General features: G+C 39.6%; 1 protein-coding gene across 1 annotated transcript in view; it reads right to left on the bottom strand.

Moving 5' to 3' along the window:
- cd82b (CD82 molecule b) overlaps positions 1–12,991 on the bottom strand; it is a 29,201-nt gene extending 16,210 nt beyond the window's left edge. Inside the window, exons 1-3 of the mRNA XM_031282509.2 lie at positions 12,839–12,991; positions 1,849–1,921; positions 387–459 (exon numbers count right to left, since the gene is read on the bottom strand). Of these exons, the coding sequence (XP_031138369.1) occupies positions 387–459; positions 1,849–1,911 (136 nt within the window). The 5' untranslated portion in view covers positions 1,912–1,921; positions 12,839–12,991. The remainder of the gene's footprint in view (positions 1–386; positions 460–1,848; positions 1,922–12,838) is intronic.
- Positions 12,992–13,218: the final 227 nt, after the last annotated feature.

Raw genomic sequence — 13,218 nt, 5'->3', positions numbered from 1 at the left:
GCTGCTACTTACTGACATAAGATAAAACAACTTGATTGTGAGCGTGTCACCTCCCCTGACTAACCTACTCCCCTGGATCTCCACAGATGTGTCTATCAGTTTAAGTCCACAGGGAAGCTTTTGAATGGCTGAGGAAGTCATAAAGTTTCATCTGCAAGTCATACTTTTGGTTTGCTGCGAAAATCCCTTGGTGGTTCCTTGGGAATGAGTCCTACAGTATGAGCCAAAATCCATATAAACTTTGCAGAGTAGGCCAGGGGTTTTAGGATTTGACAAGCACATTCTTCAGTCTCTATTTCCAATTCTACTGTGTTCAGAATGTTTGCTGAAGTGTTATCACGAAAGGATGTGGCAGCAGGACTGTGGGTGTGTGTTACAACACTTACGTAGAACAGCAATGAAGCTCTGGTTATCAAAGAGGACCCACAGGCCAAAGCCCATGATCACTGCTCCGAAGATCTGTGGAGGGGAAACAAAAAGGAATCAGCCACCAAATCTCATGTGAGAGTTAAACACAGAATCTGTGCTGGTGTGTCTTAAACAGAGGGTGCTATTTATGCTACCCCAGTCTGTCACACCTGGAATTAATCAGTTCCTAACTCTTCGCCCTGTCTCCTTGTCTCTTTCTCTCGTTTATCAGTGTTTTAAGCCCCCAACGTCTCGCACTAGTATTAGGCAATGGTTATGGTTAGGGTTAGGGTTAGGTGCCTTGAAGTCAACGATCACAGCGCTGCCTTGAAGTCAATTAGGCAATGGTTATGGATATGGTTATGGTTATGGTTAGGGTTAGGTGCCTTGAAGTTGGACGGACATTGGGGGCTTAAAACACCATCAAGCCTTTCTCTCATAGCAACGTAGAGAGAAAGAGGATGGGGAGAGGATCAAGAGACCCACTCTTCTGGTTTCTCCTGACAAATAACAGCCAGCCAGCCACAAATCTACAAGTCACACTCAACCATATCCTATTCAGAACAGCAAACTCAAAGTTGTTAAAGTTAGGATAAAAGTGTCAAGACAATGACAAGAATCATCACCTCTAGACTGAAACATTTTGTCACTGGCATCTGCAAGCCTCAGAAAATTATCAGTTTTACCTTATGTACCTTTGTAATGAGGAAATGAAGTTCAGAACTTCTGTGTTAAGATGGCCCTTGTTTAGAAGTTGTGGGGCACTGTAATGGGGGCACAATCCTTAGATGAGAGGCTCTGTTGATTCACCAGCTTCTCCCCAAGCCCACAACAGTCATTAGAGCCCTGGTTAAGAGCTGCTCATTTACTGTTGAGCTCCCGGCAGCCATCATTAGCCCACCACTTCCTGGCTTCCCCTAGCCTCCACTAGTCTAATCTGTCCACTTGGACAAACACTGACAAAAAACACACACGCTTCCTATTAGACACCAGTTGAGTGTTCACATCAAAAGGTCTGTGTCAGGTTTACAGCTGCAGTCTCATTGGAAAGGTCTGGACATCCTCGCAGAGTCAGTTTTAAGAGTCTGGGGTTTTATCAACCCCTGGACTTTATGTTGTGTCCGGTGTGAGAGAGGAGGGAACAAACAGCAACCATCTGCTGTTGTTTAGACCTGGCTGTGGTGAGCGACATTTCCCTATGTATCTTGAGTAATCTCTGGTGCTATAAGGATGCTTATTAAAATAAAAGCTAGTGCTGAAAGGCATCAGACGGCTCACAATGCGTCACGAGTGATTCAGCTGAAGGAGCAAAGCATGTACCTATCTTAGGTAAATAAAGCTGACAAAGTGGAAGTCATGTGAAATGATTCTGACAGTGCACGCTATGCATTTGATTGCAGCACTGCCACGAAGCAGTGATGAAGAAATGTGATTACTTACAAAGAAGAGGAGGTTGAAGAGGAATAGAAAGTACTTGGTGACTGTAATGCATCCTTTCCCCATGGCTGTGCTTCTGGAAGACAGAAATAAACAGAATGTATTGGTTAAATTAAACATCAGAGGGTAATATCCCAGTCTAGTGTGGGTTTATGAGATAAAAAGAGAAGACAGCCACAAGATGGGAGAAAACACAACGAAGACAGCTCTCCTTGAGATAGCATTGCATGCCACAAAACAAGGACACAGGAACATCTATCTGCACAGTTGGGTTCCTGATTAAAAAGCTTTAATCTTCAAAGCAACAAGATCCAGCTTAATTAATTTTTTAACAGCCACGTTTCTCCTGTCTTAAACAGCCCGATCAGCTCTAGTTGTACAAGACAACAATTGGCCTGTTGTCTCCAAATATTGGGTTTTATGAGTGGCAGTATAGTATGATTTTGAAAGCAAATTTTAAAATGAATATAGTTTAATTCTTGACCAACAAGAGGAACCACCCTGGTGAGAAAGATTGGAGAGAAAACCACAAAATCTGAGTGGTGAAGTCATGATGACTGTTTGGAGACCATGACAGCATGTGGTTAGACATGCTATTGTCATCACAAGCAGAAGGGAACCAGACCAATCTACAAATGTGTTTACTAGCAGTAACAAACTTGATTAGAAACACAGAGCATTACAGTCAATTCCATTTACTATTTCGAGCCAAATGTACAACAAGAGAAGCCTATAAAACCACATTCAGCCATATTCAATAGGTCTGATGTCACACAATCACATAACCGACAACACAATAATGTTGTGAATCAGACCCTCAAAGCAGGCTCAGAAGTGTAGCTGTCTGTATTTTAAGTTTTGGCATTTTACACTGATGTCTGCATTTGTTTTACAATCAGTTTACCTCTCACTCATCTGTGTTTTTACCATGTACACAGATGTAGGCTATACATATGACTGCATTCAGAGGCTTTTCTGTGAGTAACATTTTCCTTTGAGGAAACACCTGTAAGCCAGGCCAGCAGCACACATACAGCACAGTTAGGACGCGTTATGAAACTCTCTGGCAACATGGTTCAGCCACAACCAGACCTTTTCCTTCATTGGGAGCACTCAAAATATAACCAGCTATTGTGGTTATTCGAGGAGTCTGAAAATATCCTATAGAGACAACTCCCCGTGTATCAGATGACGAGCAGTTCTCTTCTCCCTGTCTCTGTAACATCAAAACTGTAGGTTCTTCCCAATGCCTGGGCCTAGTGTGTATTTAGTTCTATTTTAAACAGTTTATACTACTTTTGGAAGCAAAAACCCATGACCTGATGTTTATTGTGTATTATTTGTAAATATAAAGAATACTGTTTTGTTCTTGTTTTTTTGTAATGGTGGATTTCTTGTTTAGAGATTTGACTAAAGACAAGCACAGGCACTGAACATTATGGCAGAGCAAGTAGCTGGGTAAGCAAAAAGTGTGTCATGATTAGGGGTGTAACGGTACGTGTATTCGTACCGGACCGTTTTGGTACAGGGCTTTCGGTACGGTGCACGTGTGCGGCAATCTTTTGTGTGCGGAACATAGGTCAATTTTCGTGTTTCCACACGAACATATTAAGTGGCGGAAGTCTCCGCGTTCAGTGCAAATCCCGCCCTGCAGCTGATTCTAAAGTTTTCATTGGTCATGTCAATATGTCAATCACTGTACAGATTGCCTACACCAAACACTGATCTCTAAACCTACCCGCCGTCACTGTAACCTAAACCAATGAAATCGACTGCAGGGCGGGATTTCTGCTGAAGTGGTTTGGGGAAAAAAATTAAAATCACACACCGCGTGCTGTACAACAACATACACGGCACGCTTTAGCTCAGCCTCTCGCTAGCTGGCGTCATGGCCAATGCAGACAAGCCCATAGACAGTACGGACAAGCCGGAGCTTGAAGAGCCATCCATATCATTAAGGTCTCCTGTTTGGGAACACTTCGGTTTCCCAGTGAAATACGTCAACGGACAAAGACTAGTCGATAAGACGAAAGCAGTGTGCCGACATTGCTCAGGAATGATCGGGTATGTTTCTGGCAACACTTCAAACTTGTTAACACACTTGAAAAGACATCACGCGAGTGTGAACATCACTACTACAAGGAAAAAAACGACCGTAATTCAAACGCAGCTCCCGCTGGCATTTAAACAGACCTTTGCTGGTAATTCCGATCGGGCCAACGCAATAACGAAAGCAATTGGTGTTTTTATTACTTATTTATAAATTGGCTGATCTATAGCATACCATACCGACTGAGAGTATTTTATTTAGTGGAGAACTTTGCAGCAGTATTTTTCTTATTCTTTTTTTATTTTATATATATTTTATTTATTATATTTTATTAAAGTGTTTTAAAAAGTGTAAACAAATTGTTAAAAAAAAGTTTATAGTAATAAACAACCTGCAGTTTAATGTTTGCATTTCTTTCCCTTACTGTACCAAAAATGAACCGAACCGTGACTTTAAAACCGAGGTACGTACCGAACCGTGATTTTTGCATACCGTTACACCCCTAGTCATGATGCAAAATATCACTTTATGCCTAACATGTTGTATTACCAGTTCAATTACCTTTGAGTTAACTTGGAGCATATTTACTTTGCTGACATCTCTCAGTCACATCTGACTGCTAGACTTTTATTAAATTGAATTTTATTTGATAAAGATGATGCAATTTAACATAGTTCCAATACAGAGCATGAAACTGATGTGCTGTACAGAGAGTTTATAACTGTTGAAATTTTTTTTAAATCTTTTCTTTCCCTTTGATTGGTTAGTGGTGGGTCTGTACATATAAGTGAAAAGGGAAGCAATATCAAAGCTGCCATATATTTTTAATGTATGCATCGTGACAACAAGAAATTACCTAATTTAAATATGAAATGGTATTTAACACCCATCTAAAAATGTCACCATCCTGTTTACTTCCTTATTTTTTTTTTAAAAACTACTGTGCTAATTTTACCTCTGCCTGGTGATTACAGTGAATTGACACTGTATAACTGTAACACATTGTTGCAATTTTCTTCTCACAAAATTCTTGGCTAATCTAATCTTCCCAATTGACCCTTCGCAAGCCACGCCCGAAAACCGCCATAGGCCAATCATGGCTTAGCAACCGTAACTAGGCACGGGAGGTCTGTCAAGCGTGTGGATTGTGCAAATCTGATACTCGGTATCCTAAAAGTTTGGACGGGGTGGAGGAATTTTTTTCCCTTCCCAAAACCTAAAACCCAAGGGGAGAAATGCCGGGCGTGGATCAAGCAGTGTGGGAGGCCCCATTCACAACTAGCTAAATGTCGACAGGATTAACAAAAGCACATACGTTTGCTCCAAGGCAAGAACACGCTAATGTTAGCTAGCTAGCTAACCCAGCACAGCATTGCTTGGAAATAATGATGGTTCTTTGTTCATAATGCATATATTTGAACGTCAAAAAAGATGATTAAAGGCAAGACGGAGGCTCACTGACATACTTTAAAATATATTTCAGCATTTTGTTAATCGCTAAAAATATAAGCAGGAGAATGTTATCATTGCAAAGTGGTCAGGCTAATGTCTTGTGTTTATTCCACAAGACTTATGGATAAGCTGTTTGATTTATAATTATTAGATTATTTTCAAATTTCACTTACCCTGCTGTGCATGAACATAGCTGTTCCTCAATTTGTGAGTTTACCATTTGAATGGTCAGCGTATGAGGCGGCTGCTGCTTGCGCTGGGACCTATAGGCTTTAGCTTCAATTTTGATGAAATTATTCTCTCATCGGTTGCATATTATGTCGTGGATATTGTCGGTACACGATCCGTTCTGCGCATGCGCAAGATAATACTGTTTTACCGAGGATACGACCTGCACGATCTGTTCCACACTAGCCTATGGCTAGCCTCCACCGGGAAGCTAACGTTAGTTTAGCTAACAGCTAATTCGGCTAACCGCTAGCTGACAGCTAGATTCAGTCTAAAATAACGTTAACTCAAACGTAATGGGAAAAGCAGGCTACAGCTAAATTAAGACTTCACAGTAATAACAATAAAGACAAGTATTGAGTGATTGTATTTTAAATGAGCACAAGTAAAGTAGAACTGACGTAACAGCTGTTATATATGTTAACGGTTATTTTCACGTTTTATTTTGAGGGTCTTTTAAAGTTATTACATGCTGTCTCAGCTAGCAGTTAGCCGAATTAGCTGTTAGCTAAACTAACGTTAGCTTGGCTGTCGACCGGAAGCGTGGAACAGATCGTGCAGTGTCGTAAATCCTCGTACAACAGCGCATGCGCGAACATTTTGCGCATGCGCAGATCGGATCGTGCAGGCAGAACGGATCGTGTACCGACAGATATATCCCTCGAATGTAGGGCTGAACGATTAATTGCATTTGCAATAATATCGCGATATGTTAAAACGCGATTTCCTAATCGCAAAGGCTGCGTGGTTGGTTTGGTCACATGACTCGCGAGAGCAAATCAGTCTGCACTCCGCAGAGAAAGCATCAACTAGCACGCTAACGCTACGTCGTACCTTGAGCTGATTTCTGTCATTCAAACAACTCTGAGTTGTAGTTTAAAACTTTTACAGCCATTTTAATAAAATGAAGGGTTTTATTTGGGCTCGAGTCCATACATGCAGTTAACGGATACAGGCACACAGAACTGAAGGCTCGTTGGCAACGATTAGCTCTGATTAGCGGTTAGCTCCGGTTAGCGGTTAGCTCCGTTATTAAGATATGAGTGGAGGAGCTGCCACTGAGAGGGGTAACAGTCAGACTGATAAATGACATTCGGGGAGCTTTCACAGCAGCGTGGCCGCGGTGTTTCAACAGTTTTATTAGTACAGTTAATCCCACGGCAAGAACACCAGCAACTAGCTATCGTAACGATAGCCTCTCTGAGCAAGTGCACTCGGCAGCACGCAACTTCACGAGGGGGAGGGGCTGGAGGCAGATCCTCTCTGTGCACTGTAAAAAATTACACTGTTGTGTGTGTGTGTGTGTGTGTGTATATAGATATATACTATATACTATATTTTTACTTATTTAACTGTCTATTGTGTAATTGTGTGTTCATACTATAAATTATATTATCATTCTTTGTTGAATAATACAGAAGACAAAGAGCTTAAAAAAATAATCGAATATCGCAATCGCAATATTTGGGAAAAAAAATCGCAATTAGATTATTTTCAAAAATCGTTCAGCCCTACTCGAATGCATACTGCAGTCTCTTTTGTCTTACTCTCTCAGATATTTCACCTGTTCGCCAAAAATTACTAATTATCTCCTTGGGAATGTCTGACACCGGTGCATACATACTGTAATAGACGTGCCAGGCACGAAAGCTTGTCAGGCGTAGCAACAGTAACTAAGGAGGGTGGGGCTTAGCGAAGGGTCAATTAGATTCATGGGTCGGTAGGATGAATAAAACACTGAAAGTTAGGATTCACCAAGTAATACAGTTTGCGCTGCTGGGAACCATCACAAGAGCAATAGTTATTTAGAGTAGCCTAACCAAATGCAAACATGGGAAAATAAATACTGTATATCTTTCCACTCCAACATTATTGGCTGGAAGTACAATCTGTAGAGTAGGCCTGTCAAAAGACGGCTGAAGTTAATATTGCTATTACTAAGTAACCACTGATACTAGGCTATTAAATGTACTTGAAAACATAAATACCAACACAATTCATGTTTACATAATGGAACACAGTACAAAGCCCAAAGCAGATACCCCTGCAAAGTAGATAATCCTTAAAGAAGATTGCTGGTCTTTATGTCTAGATGATGAGCAGCAGTGCAGATTAAAAACGGCTTAGTTATGACAACCATTGTTTGTTGACTGAGCCCCGTCCATCTGAAAACAATTCCAAACAATGTCTCAATGCTACTTAGTAGGGGTGTGCAAAAAAATCGATTCATATTCGAATCGCGATTCAAGCTCTAACGATTCAAAATCGATTCATAGAATTCCAAAAATCGATTCATATTTAAAAAAAAAAAAAAAATGTATGTCTACTGCAATCACATGATATATAGATAGATAGATAGATAGATAGATACTTTATTGATCCCCAAGGCGAAATTCAAAGTCCCAGTAGCTTACAGACATATCATAATAGGATGTTAAAATAGCAAATAACAAACAAATCCACATGAATAATATGGACAATAAAAGATACTAAATAAACTAAATAAAAAATCCACATGAATGTAATAAGGGATGTATAAGATATATATATATATATATATATATATATATATATACACATACATGGTAAAAGTAACTACATTTACATACTGTGAATCGTTTTTGAATCAGAAATCGATATTGTATCGAATCGTGAGCCTAAAAATCGGAATCGAATCGTGACATTTTCTGAATCGTACATCCCTACTACTTAGGCTATTATATTTTTCAAGCCGCAAATCAATCAATCAATCAATCAATCAGGACTAGAGGTTGACCGATTCAACGGTTTTGCCGATTAATCGGCACCGATAGTTGATTGGTGGAACTATCGTTATCGGCAAAAATCCATACTGATAGTTTTTCCTGGTTGCGTCCGTTGCTGGAGCGGCTAAGAAGTGCGCGCTGTCATTCATTACGCAGTACGCGAGAGCTGAGAAGAGTCTGTTGGCATCATGCATTACAATAGCGGCCTCTAGAGGCGAAATAAAAACTATCACTGATGCCTCGTGTTGTTTATTTTCGACACGTGTTACTGCGCGCTGCACGGAGAGCACATGCTGTGCGGAGAAGGCTGACATCAGATGCTCGTTTAAAGCATCGACAGCAAAAAGGTATGTATACAGTACATTTTGTCATATCATTATAAAGTTATTAATTTGTTGAATAGATGCTGCATTAGTAGAGAAAGAACAGCACAACAGTATGTTTGTTTGCTTTCGAGGCTGAGATGACGCTAAACATTAGTATAGTAGTTATTGAACTGTATAAGTTATAAATACTATCGGTCGATTAATCGGTTATCGGCAAATACGGCCCAACCTAGCTATCGGTATCGGTAAAATCCACTATCGGTCGACCTCTAATCAGGACCAGCCCAATTCATTCTGAAGTAGCCAACTGAACATTTTGAGGTGAGCAGCAAAGTCAAACCAAACCATAAATAAACTCTCAAACTTTTGCAGAATTTCTTCCATACAAGCTCACACATTGAGCAGATACTGTAAACTGTGGGGCCATTTTATAGATTTATTTTATGTTGAACCTACCTACAGTAGACAAACCCAATCACACTGCACTCCCTGAAAGTGAATGACAAATCTGTTCCGAGTTGAAAATAAGAACTGGAAAGTGCAATGGAAATTCAAAGCAGAGTAAAACGGCAATTCCAAGAAACCGCAACCTTGTATAACAGCTAGTATTCATAACGCTGCTGAAATCTGAAATGGGAGAGCAGAAAAAGACGAGAGTAAACTCAGGCTTATGGTGCAAAAACTAAATTACTTTCAAAGAAAGTTGCGAATGAGTCGCCTGAACTTTTGAAACTCTGTGACCTCATACAGCCATTTCCCCCACCCCCATCGTAGCACCCATTTCCTCCATGTGGTTTGGCATAAGGTGTCAGTTGTGACCATCAAACAGTGTTTGTTTTGGTTGCAATAAATTGAAATTAGAGTCTATTATACAAAAAGTACAGAGATTATTATGATGGCAGCATTACTGGCAGATGGCATCGACAGTGTCAGTAATGGACCCAGCATGGATCAACTAGAGCCCTGTCTTACACAAAAAGCAAGGCGATTTGCCAACCTCCATCTACCACCATCTACCACCTCCTCCTATTATATTCATATTTGACCCATTTACACATCTGTGAGGCCATCATGCTCGCACAAACCTGCCTGGTACTAAAGCCTTTAATACTTGACCAGAATCCTGCTTTAACATCTGCAACAATGTTGTTGAAACAGGATGTTGCTCATTTTCTCAGTGGCATTTTGTAGTGATTTTACGTTCTGTGCCGAGGGTTCGAAGCATGTGTCGAGCTTTCCGTGAAGCGCGTATCGAGGCGTGTATCGATTTAGACAGATTGATGACATCCGAAACCTCGCTGCCCGTCCGTACCACGTGACTGGTTTATGAAGTGGTTCGAATCCACACGGTTTTATTATACATCCATTATCTACACACGCACATTCACTGCCCTCTTCCCAGTTAAACCATTGCCACGTACTAGTTTAAGAATAGCTACTAAAATAACCCCTCCTGCTATTATATTATGACCCTATTGATATACACACGTTTGATAGCCGCATTCCTCTCAAGAAAATCGGTTTATTATACAGTTATGTTAATTATATTATACCACCAGAAAATACACACTATATTGATATGAATGAATTACGTGGACATTTTTTTTTTTTTCTATGTTATTTCTTAGTCTTTACTGGCGCAAAATTCAGTCAAAAACTGTCTCTGATACAGTAACACAGATCACATAGATCATCAGTAATATATCTGCCTGTTTTACCTCTTTGACCAACAGGTGGTATTGTGAGCAAATGAAGCCTCGAGAAATGAACCACTTTGCTGGAAAGCTTCAATGCTTCATGAGGCTTCATCTCGCCATCACTAGCACTTTGGAGACTAATTTGAAAAAAGTTTGAGTGAAAGGAAACAGCTTCAGCACATACATTTCTAGAAGCAGTTATTGGTAGGGTTGGGCGATATGGAGAATATCAGATATCACGATATTACTGACCAAATACAGTATGTCGTTGTCGATTTTGCGACAATATTGTAGGGTTGACAATTGGTGCTTTAACAAAATATTTTCACAATTAGATTTTAGATAAATAATCATCAATAATGTGGATATAATTATTATGGTGGTTAAAGGCAAATATTAGAACAGCTAGAACAGTCTGGTAAGTTCAGAAAATTACATACATTTACTGTAATGCAGCCCTTAAAACTAGGAAAAGACAACACTTACCATATTACAATATTAAGATATCCAAAACCTAAGACAATATCTAGTCTCGTATCACGATATTGATATAGGCTAATATTGATATATTGCCCAGCCCTAGTTATTGGTGTAAGTTCAGTTGTGTGTTTGAATATTGCAGCTTGCGAGAGTAAGAAGTAGGCCTGCTAGTAATGATAATTTTTATTATCAAAATATTGTTTATGTCTGTAAAGGTTTCATTAATCTGGGTCATGCAAAATGGTTAGTCTAGACTATGTTTCATCAGTTGAGTTGCTTAATTAGTTGATATGCCTTAACAAATTCTGTGGGATGGAGGGATTTCCCATTTAGTAGCAATGGGACTTCAGACAGGGGTTCAGTGCCAGGTAACTTCCCACCATCCAGTGACTAAACAGAGCACACATGGTTTTAATCTACATCTACTAAAAATTACTAATCATCTTTAAACTAGTAAGTCTATATGAAATCATGACACCTATTACAAGTTACCATGGGCAAAATGACCTAAAATTGCTTTTTACTGTATTCTGACCAGCTAAAACCAAGCACCTAAGTAGTTGATTTATGATATAAAACAGAAAGAAGAGGATGTGGCCTTGGTGATAGGATGAAAACATCAGCTATCAATAACAAGGTAACAAAAAAAACCCTGTTTACATCACAACCAGCTTTAAAAGTGATGCAAATGCCACTTTATTAACCTCTTAAAGCCCATTTTGTAGCTGTAGCTGTAATGGGACCAGCACCATGCGTCATTCTCTAATAGCCTGAGGCTGCTGTGTCCTACATTAATTAAACAACTCACCTCTGCTCTACTGTGGCTTTTCAAGATATATCATGTGGGTATATGAGCCGTTAAGGACTTTAAAATCCAGTGGTATACCGTAGTCCCTTAGATCCCTCACTGACAGAGAAGTAATGTGACAGAAGATAGTTGTACCAGGGCTTTTGCTAAATAATGCAACATGCATAAAACCTCATCCCAAAAAGGGGGCTTGATTCTTATTTTTATGCTGTTTTAGCATGTAATATTTTGATAATACACTTTATTAAAGCTGATGGCTACATCACTTAGGGAAAAAGTCTGGGAAGGCTGAAATACACTTCAAAGTTGAGACACTGGACCCTGTGATGATGAGTTATCCTGACACACTGTACAGTCCCTAAGTGGGCTAATACTTATATTAAGTAAAATACTGAGTTTTTACTATTTCCCTATAAAAGGTCACGAACGTATACTGTAGATCCTTCATTTTTGGGACCACTTGACACCTGCTTTAACGTCTGCGGTTTACTTAGATTTTTTAAAGACCAACAGCATAGAATTAACTCAATATAAATCACAATATAAATGCAACACATATTTGAGGCGTTACACCGACGTTAACAGATGACAAGTAACTACATACAATGCACAAAAAGTTGAGATGTGACCATGGCAATCAGGATGCTACCGCAGCCAGCATTTCAAAATCTAAATTATAACGTTATAAAGTCCTTCTTTCTAACTAACTAGCTAACCCTGGGGGATTACTTAACGCCAACATTGACTAAATGTAAAACCTTCACAAATTAGCTAGCTAGATTAAGCACGCAATTTCGTCTATTTTTTTCAGGGACTTCAACAGTTCATCGAAGGTTTTATCAAAACCGACCAGTTCGGTAGACTTTAACAAACGTTAAAGAAGAACGTTAAATTAAAATTAACGTCAACTGTAAACTGACGTCTCTTCAGCCAATAACGATTCTGCTGAGCTAACGTTAACTGCCGTAACATTTATGTTAGCTTAGTCGACATTTAGTCATTAACGACTTTTCAAGAGCTAGACAAAGTATTCTAAAGGTAGCTAACGTTAAAGGAGATGTCAGCTAACAGTGAACTGGCAACAACGATTTGGGCGTAACGTTAACTTTCGTTACTCTTATATTATTACTAGCTACATAACTTGAATGTAACGTTAAGGTTAAAGTATGATTAAGGCTAAAACTTACTTTTATTTCTTCTCCAAAAGGTGATAACAGTTGGCTGAGGGTCGACCGTCTTCTGCCCTGCTAGCTGGGTGACTAAAGCGTAACGTTATCTGGTGAGAAACAAGACTTGTGAATGTCCGCATGTGTGTGTGTGTCTGGGAAAGTGTTCACACCCCTACCGTGAGGCGGACGTGGTTACTTTATTAACCCTCTCCTACCCTGCCAAGGCAAAAAATCTACACAGATAGGCCATACAGGTGCATTTTCTTATGCTGAGTACTTAATTTGCAAACAAGCTTTTAGAAAATAACAGTTATCTCAGTGGTGGACAGTGACCAAGTCTGCTACTCTATACTTTTACTCCACTACATATTAGAGGAATAATGTACTTTTTACTGCAT

The sequence above is a fragment of the Sander lucioperca genome, chromosome 7, assembly GCF_008315115.2.
Source record: "Sander lucioperca isolate FBNREF2018 chromosome 7, SLUC_FBN_1.2, whole genome shotgun sequence".
NCBI lineage: Eukaryota > Metazoa > Chordata > Actinopteri > Perciformes > Percidae > Sander > Sander lucioperca.
The sequence above is the reverse complement of the archived record's forward strand: the minus strand, read 5'-3'. Positions and strand labels throughout refer to the sequence as shown.